This window comes from Pyrus communis, chromosome 9 (assembly GCF_041283825.1).
Source record: "Pyrus communis isolate YQ-2024b chromosome 9, ASM4128382v1, whole genome shotgun sequence".
Classification (NCBI taxonomy): Eukaryota; Viridiplantae; Streptophyta; class Magnoliopsida; order Rosales; family Rosaceae; genus Pyrus; species Pyrus communis.
Genome location: NC_142573.1, coordinates 3,624,964 through 3,636,924, shown reverse-complemented (window position 1 = coordinate 3,636,924; position 11,961 = coordinate 3,624,964). Strand labels below are relative to the sequence as shown.

Sequence of the window (11,961 nt, the reverse complement as noted above, 5' to 3'; positions counted from 1 at the left end):
AATTATTGATCTGCTGACTATTACAAAATAGGCAACATATAAAACAATAAAAAAAAAATTGGGTACATGCATCGTGGTTGATGTTTTCATGAGATGAGGACCTCTAAAAAATCGATTTCGTGTTTTAGAAAAATCTGGATTGGATGGAAACGATGAAAGCCTTTGAATGTTATTAGTAGTAGAAGATCCTTCTCTAAAATTCTTCAGTTTCTTAACACAGCAATGGAAGTGAGCTAATAACGTGTTGTAATGTGAATTTAGTGAGAGAGATCGGCCAGAGAGGAGAAGGGCTTGGAAAATTCTACGTGTTAATTATTGCTCATACTTTGTACCTTTACTTATACAAATAAGTGAGAGAGAATCTTTGCTGTCCACAAAATACAATTACAATTGATGGATCCTACACATAATATTTTTGTGTGCAGTGGCCTTTTTTGTAGTGATATTATTTGGATCGGTCATTGGACAATTGAATTGGAATTTGAAATCAAATTAAGAACTTTATTTGATGATGATCATAATTCAGATAGGACTACTAACCCTACATATAAATAAAATCGAGTTTAGGGCACAGGTGTAATTCATTAGTCAGTAGATTAATAATTTAGCCACCCATACAAGAAAACAAATATGGGCACTCATTGAAGAAAAAGAACAGTAATTTAGTCGGAATTCAATCAGAAGTACATCATATGTTTCATTTATAGAGTTGGGCTGCTAACTAGTGGCATTTTAAAATTCCACAGAAAGTTAGTTGTGATAATAACTATTTCACTGATAGTTAGCTGTAATTTTTGAAAACTTCTTAGGTGTTGTACTTACTAATTTATATGATATAATTTGATATGAATGTTATTTTATGAGCAGAATAATTTGTGTTAACAAGGTTAACGTAGTAAGTTTATGGTCAATAAATGAGAATTGGATTCCAATCGGAAATCATTTGATTTTTTTATTTAAAATTAAACACAAATAATATCTAATGAAAATTGATCACACGATGTATGATGAATGGCTAGATTGTGGGGATCTCTAAGATTCCCACAAAGTGAAACTGGAGATGATCCTCTTCTCAATAAATGTAATCTCAATATTTTTAAACATGCCTATATATTATAACATGAATAAATTTCTCATTATGCGATCGTGTGACAATAGAAAATAAAATAAAAATTTCATACTACCAAACTGAAAAATTGTGACCCAAATTTTTAGAGAAGTTACAATGCTGGTTTCATAGTGACCAAATAACTCCTAATTATTATTCCCCAAACATAAAGTGGAAATGAAAGGTTTGTTACTATAGCATATATAGATGAGGAGCTTCAAGAATAAAGCTTCAAATGTTTTGAAGCCGTTTTTTTATTATTTGATTCTGGATACCGGCAATACTTGAAATGGAGAACGAATCTAAGACCTTTAGAGATAAATACTCTTAATCATTTGAGCTTTAAGTTCCTCACAAATATTTGTTTTGAGATCTTTATAAAACAGAGAAGCAAAAACCTCCATATGATGTTTTTCCAAAACCAATCCAACATCACTCTTGGGGTCTGAAAAGGAGATAGCTGTTGTTCTATCAATTGTAACAATCTCAACCTTCTTTGGTCTTCCCCATCCAAAGTCGGTATCATAAACCCTAAACCGATTTGAACCGGCAACGGTAAGCATTCTCGCAGAAGTCACAGTAACCACCTTCGAAACCCAATTTTCCACTCCATCCAAAACCCCCTTCTCCAACTTTCTTATAGCTTCGCGGATTGCATTTGCAGCCACAACCAGCCCGTCTTCTCCAGAAAGCCTTTTTGTTTCTACAACTGGTACACATCCCGCTGTGCAGTTCCCGAAGTAATTTGTGGGTACAGGAGGGTCTAGGCGAGGCCTGCAGTCGGCGCTAAAGACCATACGCGTTGTCTCACCTTTTATTTCCTCCGCCTTGACAATGCAAACCCATGTATAGGCACATGCTAGAGTGAAAGTTGACACGTGAGCATCTTCTTGTTTTTTATCTCCAACTTTAGTCCTCATCAATTGCCTCAGCGATTCGATATCTTTTCGTGTGAATTTGAAGGTGCCTCGGATCGAGCCTCGCGGCATTTTAGTCTCCCAAATCTTTAACCCAAGTTTAGATACTGGTTTGCAAAGAGAGTTCCGAGCCCAGCTGGGTCAGGAATAACCCTTCTGTCATAAAATTGTGTCAGCTCATCCGGTAGCGAAACAGATGAGGACAGATGTACTACTCCCATGATTTTACAAACGTGGTTGAAGTCTTGCCGTCGAGGACTGCATGGTGCATGGTTGTTCCAATGGAAAAGCCCTTGTATGGAAAGATGGTGACTTGCAATGCCATGACCGCGGCTTTTTCATGAGAAACTGGATGTTGGGGGACAAGAGGATGGTATTCTTGGGCTTCAAGAAAGTCATCGTCGCTCGAAAGGTGGTAGAAATCAGCATCAGTCTCGGCTATTGTGAGTGAAACTGCATCGCCTTCGACGTAATTAAGGGTCGGTTTGGGGGATTCTTGCGGCCAAGTGAGGTTTCCTGCTAGAGGTAGAAAGTGTTGCAGGGTTACAGAGAGTGAGGTTTTGAGTTTGGAGAAGAGAAGTTCGGTATCAAAGGAAGTAGAAATTTGGTAGAAATAAAGGCGCTGGACCGGTTGGAACCTTAACCAACGCATGTCAAAGAAGGTAAGAGGATGGGAGGTCGGCGAGGCGGTTGAATCCGGCGAGGTTGGATGAGGAGCCACCCTGCAAGCTTCAACTACTTTCACTGAGTTTATGTCCGCCATTGGCAATTGGAGATATGGAAGTTTGAAGCTTGAGCTGTTGTGAATCTTGCGATCCTTTTGCCCCATTTTATTATTAATTAGTAGATTGATATCTCGTTTTCAGGTTAATTTAATCGGGGACCAAACTTAACAAATCTTTCGTCTCCTTCTATAAAGATTCATATGCTCACGGTCACGGTACAACATGATTATCTCTCACTCAAACATAACATAAAATAGAACCTGCATGATCGGCGTGGAAATATTTTAACTTGGAATAAAATTGTTAAATCACAGTTGTTTAAATAACATTAGCATCTTGGAAAGATTTTTATTTTTTGGGGAGAAACAGCATCTAGGAGATATAGATATCTGGACCATCCACATCTGAATTTTCATATAATAATTCATCTGAATTTTCTTTAGATGAATAGTGATAAACTATTCATCCGGAAAATTCACATAATACATTATAACACTTAATGGTTTTTATGGTGTACTGTCGCTCTCCCTGGTTGTCTGGCAGTGCAATTGCTGAAGCTATTATATTGTCAATGAAGATTTAGCCTCTAAAACGAAGCAAAAAGTCAAAAGAATAATGCTTTTTACATATTATATAATATATATACACACACTAAAAAGATTTGAGCTTAATCTAATTGATCACGACGCGTCAGCACTCAAATTCGAAAACTTTCGGCGTATTTTATAATGAGAAAAATAGAATGTCAGAATTAATTTTTTTCGAATCATTGCTAGAGGCTAAATTTGTAGATAAAATTTACAAACTAAATAATGTGTCACTAATAAGAATGAGTACGTTATCAACGTTTAGGTAATAATCCAGTCATCAACTTTCATATCATTTAATTTACAATATTTGTCTACAAATTTAGTCTCTGCATTACCCAACTTTTTCCGAATTGAATGCTAAGTAAGTTGTATTATTTATTTTTGTTTCCTCTCTGAGCTCTGCACAAAAGCTTCTTCCATATCTCCAATGGCAGAACCAAGCTCAATCAAAGTAGTTGAGGTTTGCAAGGTAGCCCCAAATCCAAGCTCACCTGATGATCAGTCTCTTCTTCTAACCTTCTTCGATATCTTGTGGCTAAGGTTTCCACCATTTCAACGTGTTTTCTTCTTCGAAATACCTTCATTCAACACATCACTCTTCTTTGATTCCATACTTCCGAAGCTCAAAACCTCGCTCTCTGTCACCCTCCAACACTTCGTACCTCTAGCAGGAAATCTCACCTGGCCTCAAGACTCCCCTCTCATTATCAATTATGTCAAGGGCAACGCGGTTTCGCTCACAATAGCTGAGTCTAATGCTGATTTTTACCATCTAGTTTCAAGCAACAGCTTTAGCGTTGAGGCCAAAGAATACCATCCTCTTATACGGTTATACCCCACTTGGCGGTGTCTCATGACCAAGCTGAAGTGCTAGCATTGCAAATCACCGCCTTTCCCACCGGTGGTTTTTCCATTGGATCTGCTGTGCACCATGTTGTCCTTGACGGCAAGACTTCAACCATGTTTATCAAATCATGGGCTCATATATGCAAACATGGAGGACAAGGACTATCTTCGCCGTTGTTGCCAAGTTATGACAGAATGACCATCAAAGACCCGGCAGGGCTCCAAGCAATCCTCTCGAAGGACTGGTTAAGATACAGCGGCTCCAACAATAGAACCTTAATGTCTTTAGGGCTTACAGGTGAAGGAAGCTTAATTTGAGGTAGCTTCGAAATCACACGTGCCAAAATAGAATCCCTAAGACAATCAGTGATGTCTATGATGGCAAAGGAGAAGCAACAAGCTGGTCATTCAGTACAGCTTCATTTCTCCTTTTAGAAATGGTTGGTACTTGGGACACGACTATTGACGAAAAACTAATATCGCCTAATCATTCTCTAAATTATTAGGCTTTGCCCACTTTCTCTTATTCTTAATGTATATAATATTATTTCTTTAAAAAAATAATAATATTATTATGTGTGCCTTCTATGGATGTGCCCTTAAGTCGGAGGTCACGTGCACACTTATGGCTGGTTTGGTATTGATGTGTTTTGAAAAAAAGCTGATTCTGCTGTGCTATGAGAATAAGCGACTGTGAAATAAAGCAGCAGAGTGTTTGGTAAACTTTTTTGTAAAAGTGCTTTTTATAGTGTTTGGTAAACTTTTATGTAAAACAGATGTGAAAAAAAGCCGATTTTTCAAAGCTGGGTTTTGCAGCTTCTCGTTTTTGGCTTTTTTTCACCCAAAAATGTGAAAAAAAACTGAAGCTGAATGTTTACCAAACACAAAAACAGCTCCCAGCTTTTTTTTATACCAGCTTTTTTCAGAATCACCTCAGTACCAAACCAAGTCTTACACTACACACAATTGTTAAGTTATAACAGCTGGTATAAATCTAACCATTGAAAACGTTATAATCCTAGGCCTTGATTTCAACTAAGAATAAATACATTCAAAACTAAAACAAATGAAGAATAACTGAAGGATTAAGCTGGGATTGATCTGCAACCAAGCTTATATCTCAACAAATAACTCAGTGAAAGTCGTTGAAGTTTGCAGGGTAGCTACACAACCACTACCTGGCTCATCTCAAGGGGAGAAATTTACGTAGAACTCTACAAAAATGGTACCTTTTCAGCAGTATTCAAAATCAATCGCGCACAGCCGCCTCACGAGTTGTCTCTTGCGCTAACCTACTCCGACCACCAATGCATAAGGTTTCCACCCTTCCACCTCCTTTTCTTCTATGAAATATTGCCATGCTCTTCACCTGCAGGCACTTTAATTTTTTTTTCATTCAACAATTATTCCAAAACTCAAAAGTCAAAACCTCGCTCTCTAGCTATCACCCTCCAACATTTTCTACCTCTTGCCGGAAACATCACTTGGCCCGAAAACTCTCCCAACCCACCCTCAATCATGTCAAAGGCGACACCCTTTCGCTCTCAGTAGCGGAATCTGATGCCATTTTTTGCTGCCTCTCAAGCAATGACTTTAAAATCGAACCCAAAGAATACCATCCTTTTGTACCCGGCCAACTGGCGGTATTATGAAAAAGCCGCCGTGATGGCGTTTCAAATGACCTTTTTTTTTTTTTCCAACAGCGGCGGCTTTTCCATTGGAATATCGATGCACCATGCAGCTCTTGACGTCAAGACTCTCTTCTTGTTTCTAAAATCATGGGCTCACATATACAAACATGTCCATCAATCTGATGGTATTTCGTTACCGGATCAGCTCAAACCATCTTACGACAGAAGCCTAATCCAACACCCGATCGGTCTCCAACTCGAAGCAATCTACTTGAACGAGTTCCTAAACATGAACTGACGACAAAACAATCGAAGCTTGATGGTTGCAGCCCGCTATATATAATCTCCAGCGATACCAAAGTCATTTCGAGGAGTACCGAAGTGGTTCGGAAAAACAGAACTGGAGCAATCACTTTTTCAGATGGCAAAAATGGTGGTGGCGCTGTTGGCATTGCGTTGGTTATGGAAAAACATCATATGGACCATGGAGGCTTTTGCTTCTCTATTTGCTAAAGGTCTTGAAACCCTTTGAAGATTGAAGCCTCATTTCATATGTACTGGTCGACTGAAAAAGTGTTATCCTTATGTTTCGAGTATATTTTTTCTCACCATTATTTAGTACGGTATATCACCTTCCTATTTATCATTATTAGATAAATTTGAATTTTAAAATTTGTAATTATCCACTACACGAATTTCGAAATTCAAACTGATCTAACGGTGATAAATATGATGATGATCATACATCATACTAAATGATGATGAGGAAAAATGCAAGTTAATCTTGCGCTGATGGTTTTTTATTTTTTATTTTTTATTTTTTTATGTTTGTTTCGTTTCCCCATGGATGGTAAAAAAATTTCTTTGTGACGGAAATACAAGTGGTATATCACTTATTTTAATAGAAATTGTAAAAATTTTTATTTTTTAAGTTATTAACATTTTAGCATACATATTTCACCATTTATATGGTGACACGTGATATACTATCATGTGTACAAATCACACTAAAAAATATCTCTACGTGGTATAAAAGTGGCACCACGTTATATTATCTTCTATTCTAAGCATGTTTGCCCCTCGGTTTTGTTTATTTACAACAAAGCCATGGGATTTGGAGTTGGGTTGGAAGGTAGTTATTAAAAGTTAGGAGGGTAATTTTGTCTCTAAACAGGTTTCGAGATACTTACTGTTTTGCATTATTTACATTTCTGCCAGTGTGCGGGCTGTGCTTCTGCCATTACTTACATTTCTGAGGGCACTTCTGTCACTAGGGTTTGGGACCGAATGGGCGCAGGGATTGCGGGACAGCCGCTGCGGAGAGATGGGAGGATTTTCTGCCAGGGTTGAAGGGAACGGGTAAGGGAGGACCGTACCCAGCCGAGGCGGACGAGGTCGATCGAGTTGGCTTTCGTGTTCAAACTTTCTTTTCCAGTTTTCTGTTTGGTTGGTGGGAAAATCCCTACTCTCTGTTCATCCCCAAACCTTTAAAATCCACGTTTTCAAGGTAATACCTTTAATTCCATTTTTAATTCAGTTTTCCATTTCCAGTACCTAGAAATATAATTACACAAGGAATCATAGGAACTAAAATTTCACAGATTGAATGCTAACTTTTTCCCGATTGAATGCTAACGGAATTGTGTTATTTATTTTTGTTTCCTCTCTTAGCTCTGCACAAAAGTTTCTTCCATATCTCCAATGGCAGAACCAAGCTCAATCAAAGTCGTTGAGGTTTGCAAGGTAGCTCCAAATCCAAGCTCACCGGATGATCAGTCTCTTCCTCTAACCTTCTTCGATATCTTGTGGCTAAGGTTTCCACCAATTCAACGCGTTTTCTTCTTCGAAATACCTTCATTCAACACATCACTCTTCTTTGATTCCATACTTCCGAAGCTCAAAACCTCGCTCTCCGTCACCCTCCAACACTTTGTACCTCTAGCGGGAAATCTCACCTGGCCTCAAGACTCCCCTCCCATTATCAATTATGTCAAGGGCAACGCCGTTTCGCTCACAATAGCTGAGTCTAATGCTGATTTTTACCATCTAGTTTCAAGCAACAGCTTTAGCGTTGAGGCCAAAGAATACCATCCTCTTATACCCCACTTGGCGGTGTCTCATGACCAAGCTGAAGTGCTAGCATTGCAAATCACCGCCTTTCCCACCGGTGGTTTTTCCATTGGATCAGCCGTGCACCATGCTGTCCTTGACGGCAAGACTTCAACCATGTTTATCAAATCATGGGCTCATATATGCAAACATGGAGGACAAGGACTGTCTTCGCCGTTGTTGCCAAGTTATGACAGAATGGCCATCAAAGACCCGGCAGGGCTCCAAGCAATCCTCTCGAAGGACTGGTTAAGATACAGCGGCTCCAACAGTAGAACCTTAATGTCTTTAGGGCTTACAGGTGCAGGAAGCTTGATTCGAGGTAGCTTCGAAATCACACGTGCCAAAATAGAATCCCTAAGACAATCAGCGATGTCTATGATGGCAAAGGAGAAGCAACAAGCTGGTAATTCAGTACAGCTTCATTTGTCAACATTTTCGCTAACGTGTGCCTATACATGGGTTTGCTTAGTGAAGGCCAAGGAGATCAAAGCAAAGAAAGTACTTCTCGCCTTTAACGTGGACTGCAGGTCTCGCTTAGACCCTCCTTTACCGGCAACATATTTTGGGAATTGCATTGCACCCCATGGTGTAATTGCAGAAACGGACGACCTGATGGGAGAAGATGGGTTGTTCGTGGTCTTAACTGCGGTTAGTACAGCTATAAAAAGGTTGGACACTGACGGTGTTTTGAACGGGATGGAGACTTGGATACCAGTCATGTTCGATGCAGAGACTAGTACTGATGGAATATTTTCTGTTGCTGGTTCACATAGGTTTGAGCTATATGATGCAGCTGATTTTGGATGGGGAAGACCAAGGACAATTGAATTCGTTTCGATAGATAGGACTGGAGCGATCTCTCTTTCAGATAGCAAGAACGGTGGAGGAGGTGTTGAGATTGGTTTGGCTTTGAAAAAACATTCTATGGAGGCTTTTGCTTCTCTATTTGCTGAAGGACTTGAACAACTTTGATTTTTTTTTGTTTCCCTCTATGTATTTTGCTCTTAATAATTTGATTTGATGAAGATGGTCGGTTGTGTTTATGATGCTTCTTTATCCATTTGATTTGGATTCTGTATAAATTTTCATGGAATGAACTTATATGCGAGATTTGAGTGCAACTCATGTTCATCATATTTTTCATTTACTTTGTGACCGAAATGTCACAGTTCAAGTCGTGGAAACAATCTTTTTGTAAAGTAAAGGTAAGGCTGCATGATAGACGTTCCCCTTCCTCTGACCCTCGCAAAGCGGGGAGTTTTGTTGGCATGGGATTGCCCTTTAACACCATTATTGAATTGTATTTCACACAATACTCTACACATTCAATCAAATAAAGTGAATTCCGCATCAAATTTGTAATATGTTGAACTTATAAATGTTTAGACTGAAGTTATTAAATTGGAAATAATTTAAAATATGCTACTCACAATAAAATTTATGTAGATTATCATAACATCACATTGACCTATTGAAACATGGTGACCAAGTCCCAGGACTCATCCTATGTTGTTTTGGGAAGATCTTTTGTCAACAAAATGTCCTCTACACATGACCAAACATATGGAGGTAGTGGGAGCCAGCCGAGACTAATCAACGGAGGGAATGAGATGAATTCCAATAATACTGTATTGTCGGTGAACTATATCATGAGGAGCACAATGACGATGAGGAGGTGGATGTTGGCCATGAAATCTTTAAGCTATTGGATCAAGAGTCGAGACTAGAGCACTATATGAGCGGCTATGGAAATAAAAAATTTAAGTGGTTGAAGTTGAAGAATTTATGAACAAGAACATATTATTTTCGTTAATTGTTTTTAGTGAATATTGGTAGTGGTGAAGTTAGGATTTATTGAGGGAAGGGCCGAATTCAAAAGAGTGCAAGGTTCAATCGAAGCGGTTGCTTTTATATTGACAAGTGCAAAGTTTTGAGTCAATATTCATAGCAGAAAATAGTTTCTCCACCAAAACGGTTATAAGCGGTAATATCTAAGTGAATGTAATAAGCTTAAATTTGCTAGGATTAGATTCTTAAAAAAATGCGCTAATCAAGCAGTGGACTAAAGCTTAGTAGCTAAGCACCTAGGTGAGATCTAGGCACAAGCCTAGATGGATTCAAATGAAATTCTTTAATTGTAAAATAAGCATTAAACAATATTTACATTATTTTTAAAAAGTAATACAATATTTATAGATAATATCAAAGTTTAAAATAAATACGGTAGGAATCTTAAAAGGAAAAAAAAAAAAAAAAAAAAAGACAATACTTGAGTACTCACCATTTAGTACCAATTTTACTCACTAGACTTTGTGGCCCAATAAAATTACGACAGTTGTCATTCTTAACTCTCTAACCAAACAGCAACAGATCTACTATTCTAGCAATCAATCATTTTAAGGCCTCGTTTATTAATTCGTAATCAGATTGAAGCGAATTGAATTGAGGAGGAATCAGATTAAGGAGGAATTGGATTGAGGATGAAACAGAATTAGATTCATGTTAAAATTGTTTACTAAACTAACTGGAATCGGAATACAAATGATATTAGTTCCATATATATTGTTAACTAGTTCAGAATTAAAACTAGCTTGATTACTAAATTGTACTTTTTTAAATAAATTATTTTTATGCTATAATTATTGAAAATTAAGTTTATTTAATTAAATAAATCCATAAACAAAGCTTTTTATGAGAACATTATTTCCAAAACTTTTTATAAGATCGTTATTATCGTTATTTCCAAAACCACTTCTCCCATTTTATCTCAACCCTTTTTTCCTCAGCCCCTTTATCCCCATAGCCACCGTCATATAGCTTGGCAAGTCCTGGTTCAACGGCGAGTGGACTTGTCGACGAAAGCAGCCTCGATCCTAGTCCACTACATCGCGTAGGAGCGCAGACGGTCAGATTCCACGGTGAAAATCCAAAAGTGAAAGTCGTTGGGTTGGCATGGATGGGTGTACGGATGATCTGGGTTGTTTGGGTGTCGTTCCTAGAAGTACACGTCTGGTTTCTTATTTTGGGGTGAGATTTGAGTGCGGCAAGGTGATGGATGAAGGGTGTTATTGGGGTTTCAAAATATGTAAAAATAAAATAAAAAATAAAATAAACCCAACTCTACTGTAGAAACCAAATCACCGAAGTAAGAATTCTCATTTCCGGCGAGAACGAAGGGGCTGAACCAGCACTCTTAGATGTGTTTCAGGCGATGGGAGGGGTGACCGCTACCCCTCGCCCTTATGTAGCTTTGTCATTGAGTATTGGCCTAGCACTTCTGTTGTTTTATTTTTTTAAATAAAAACTAGTATAGGGGGACTTTTTTTTTAGGGGGGAGGGGGTGTTTTGGGGAAGGGGTTGGAACTTGAGACACGACTATTGAAGAAGAGTTAATTTCGCTTAATCTTTCTTTAAAATATTTCGTTTTTTGTTTTCACTTTATCCTATTTTACCAACTCGGTTGAAAGATACGTTGTTTGGCTGACATGGTAAGAGATATCTGGTTTTTTCGAATTGCTTTCACATTTTGGACATCTAAAACCATAAAAAGCAGTTTGACACAAAAATAAAAGATCAAAACCCACCGGCCAAAATTATTCCAAATTCCCTTACTGACGACCAAAGTACTCATGCTTGTCAACAAAATAGAGTGTACAAGGTATATAAGATTTTATATAAAATACGTGTAGTGTATAATTAAAAATAAGCCTAATATAAGTGTTTACGTTACTCTTTTAAATTTTCATGCCCTCGGGTAAACTTTAATATCAAATAATATTGTACGATTACAACATTCATCCTTCCTTGTTAGAATACAATGATAATATTTCGTCTTCCGCTATTTTAATTAGAACAATACTTGGCTACTCAAAAATAAATAGAAATTCATACTCAAAACTCTTAGTATTTTAATCATAGAGTTTTGTACTTATAATTAGAACCGTTCATACTATGAATCACATTGTAAAAATCATCTCTGTAAAAAAATAAATTAAAACTTAGTTCATTTAGTAAATCTATTGTAGCAAATAC

General features: G+C 37.7%; 1 protein-coding gene and 3 pseudogenes across 2 annotated transcripts; 3 read left to right on the top strand and 1 right to left on the bottom strand.

Moving 5' to 3' along the window:
* Window positions 1–1,418: 1,418 nt before the first annotated feature.
* On the bottom strand, window positions 1,419–2,979 carry LOC137739379 (phenolic glucoside malonyltransferase 1 pseudogene; annotated as a pseudogene).
* A 727-nt stretch (window positions 2,980–3,706) lies between these two features.
* Window positions 3,707–4,632, top strand: LOC148694056 (BAHD acyltransferase At3g29680-like; annotated as a pseudogene).
* On the top strand, window positions 4,565–6,160 carry LOC148694055 (phenolic glucoside malonyltransferase 2-like; annotated as a pseudogene).
* Window positions 6,161–7,015: 855 nt separating this feature from the next.
* LOC137739599 (phenolic glucoside malonyltransferase 1-like) lies at window positions 7,016–9,050 on the top strand. Of its 2 annotated transcripts, XM_088700323.1 has the most exons (3): window positions 7,084–7,324; window positions 7,489–8,597; window positions 8,703–9,050. In XM_088700323.1, the coding sequence occupies exons 2-3, from the start codon at window positions 7,519–7,521 to the stop codon at window positions 8,899–8,901; spliced, it is 1,278 nt and encodes a 425-aa protein (XP_088556449.1). In that variant the 5' UTR covers window positions 7,084–7,324; window positions 7,489–7,518; the 3' UTR covers window positions 8,902–9,050. The 2 variants fall into 2 exon arrangements, with proteins under 2 accessions (XP_088556448.1, XP_088556449.1); XM_088700322.1 differs by having other exon boundaries at window positions 7,016–7,324; window positions 7,489–9,050.
* The last annotated feature ends 2,911 nt before the right edge of the window (window positions 9,051–11,961 follow it).

What these genes read in the sequence shown, in the direction of transcription:
- LOC137739599 (XM_088700322.1), top strand. Translation starts at nt 7,519, where the DNA reads ATGGCAGAACCAAGCTCAATCAAAGTCGTTGAGGTTTGCAAGGTAGCT.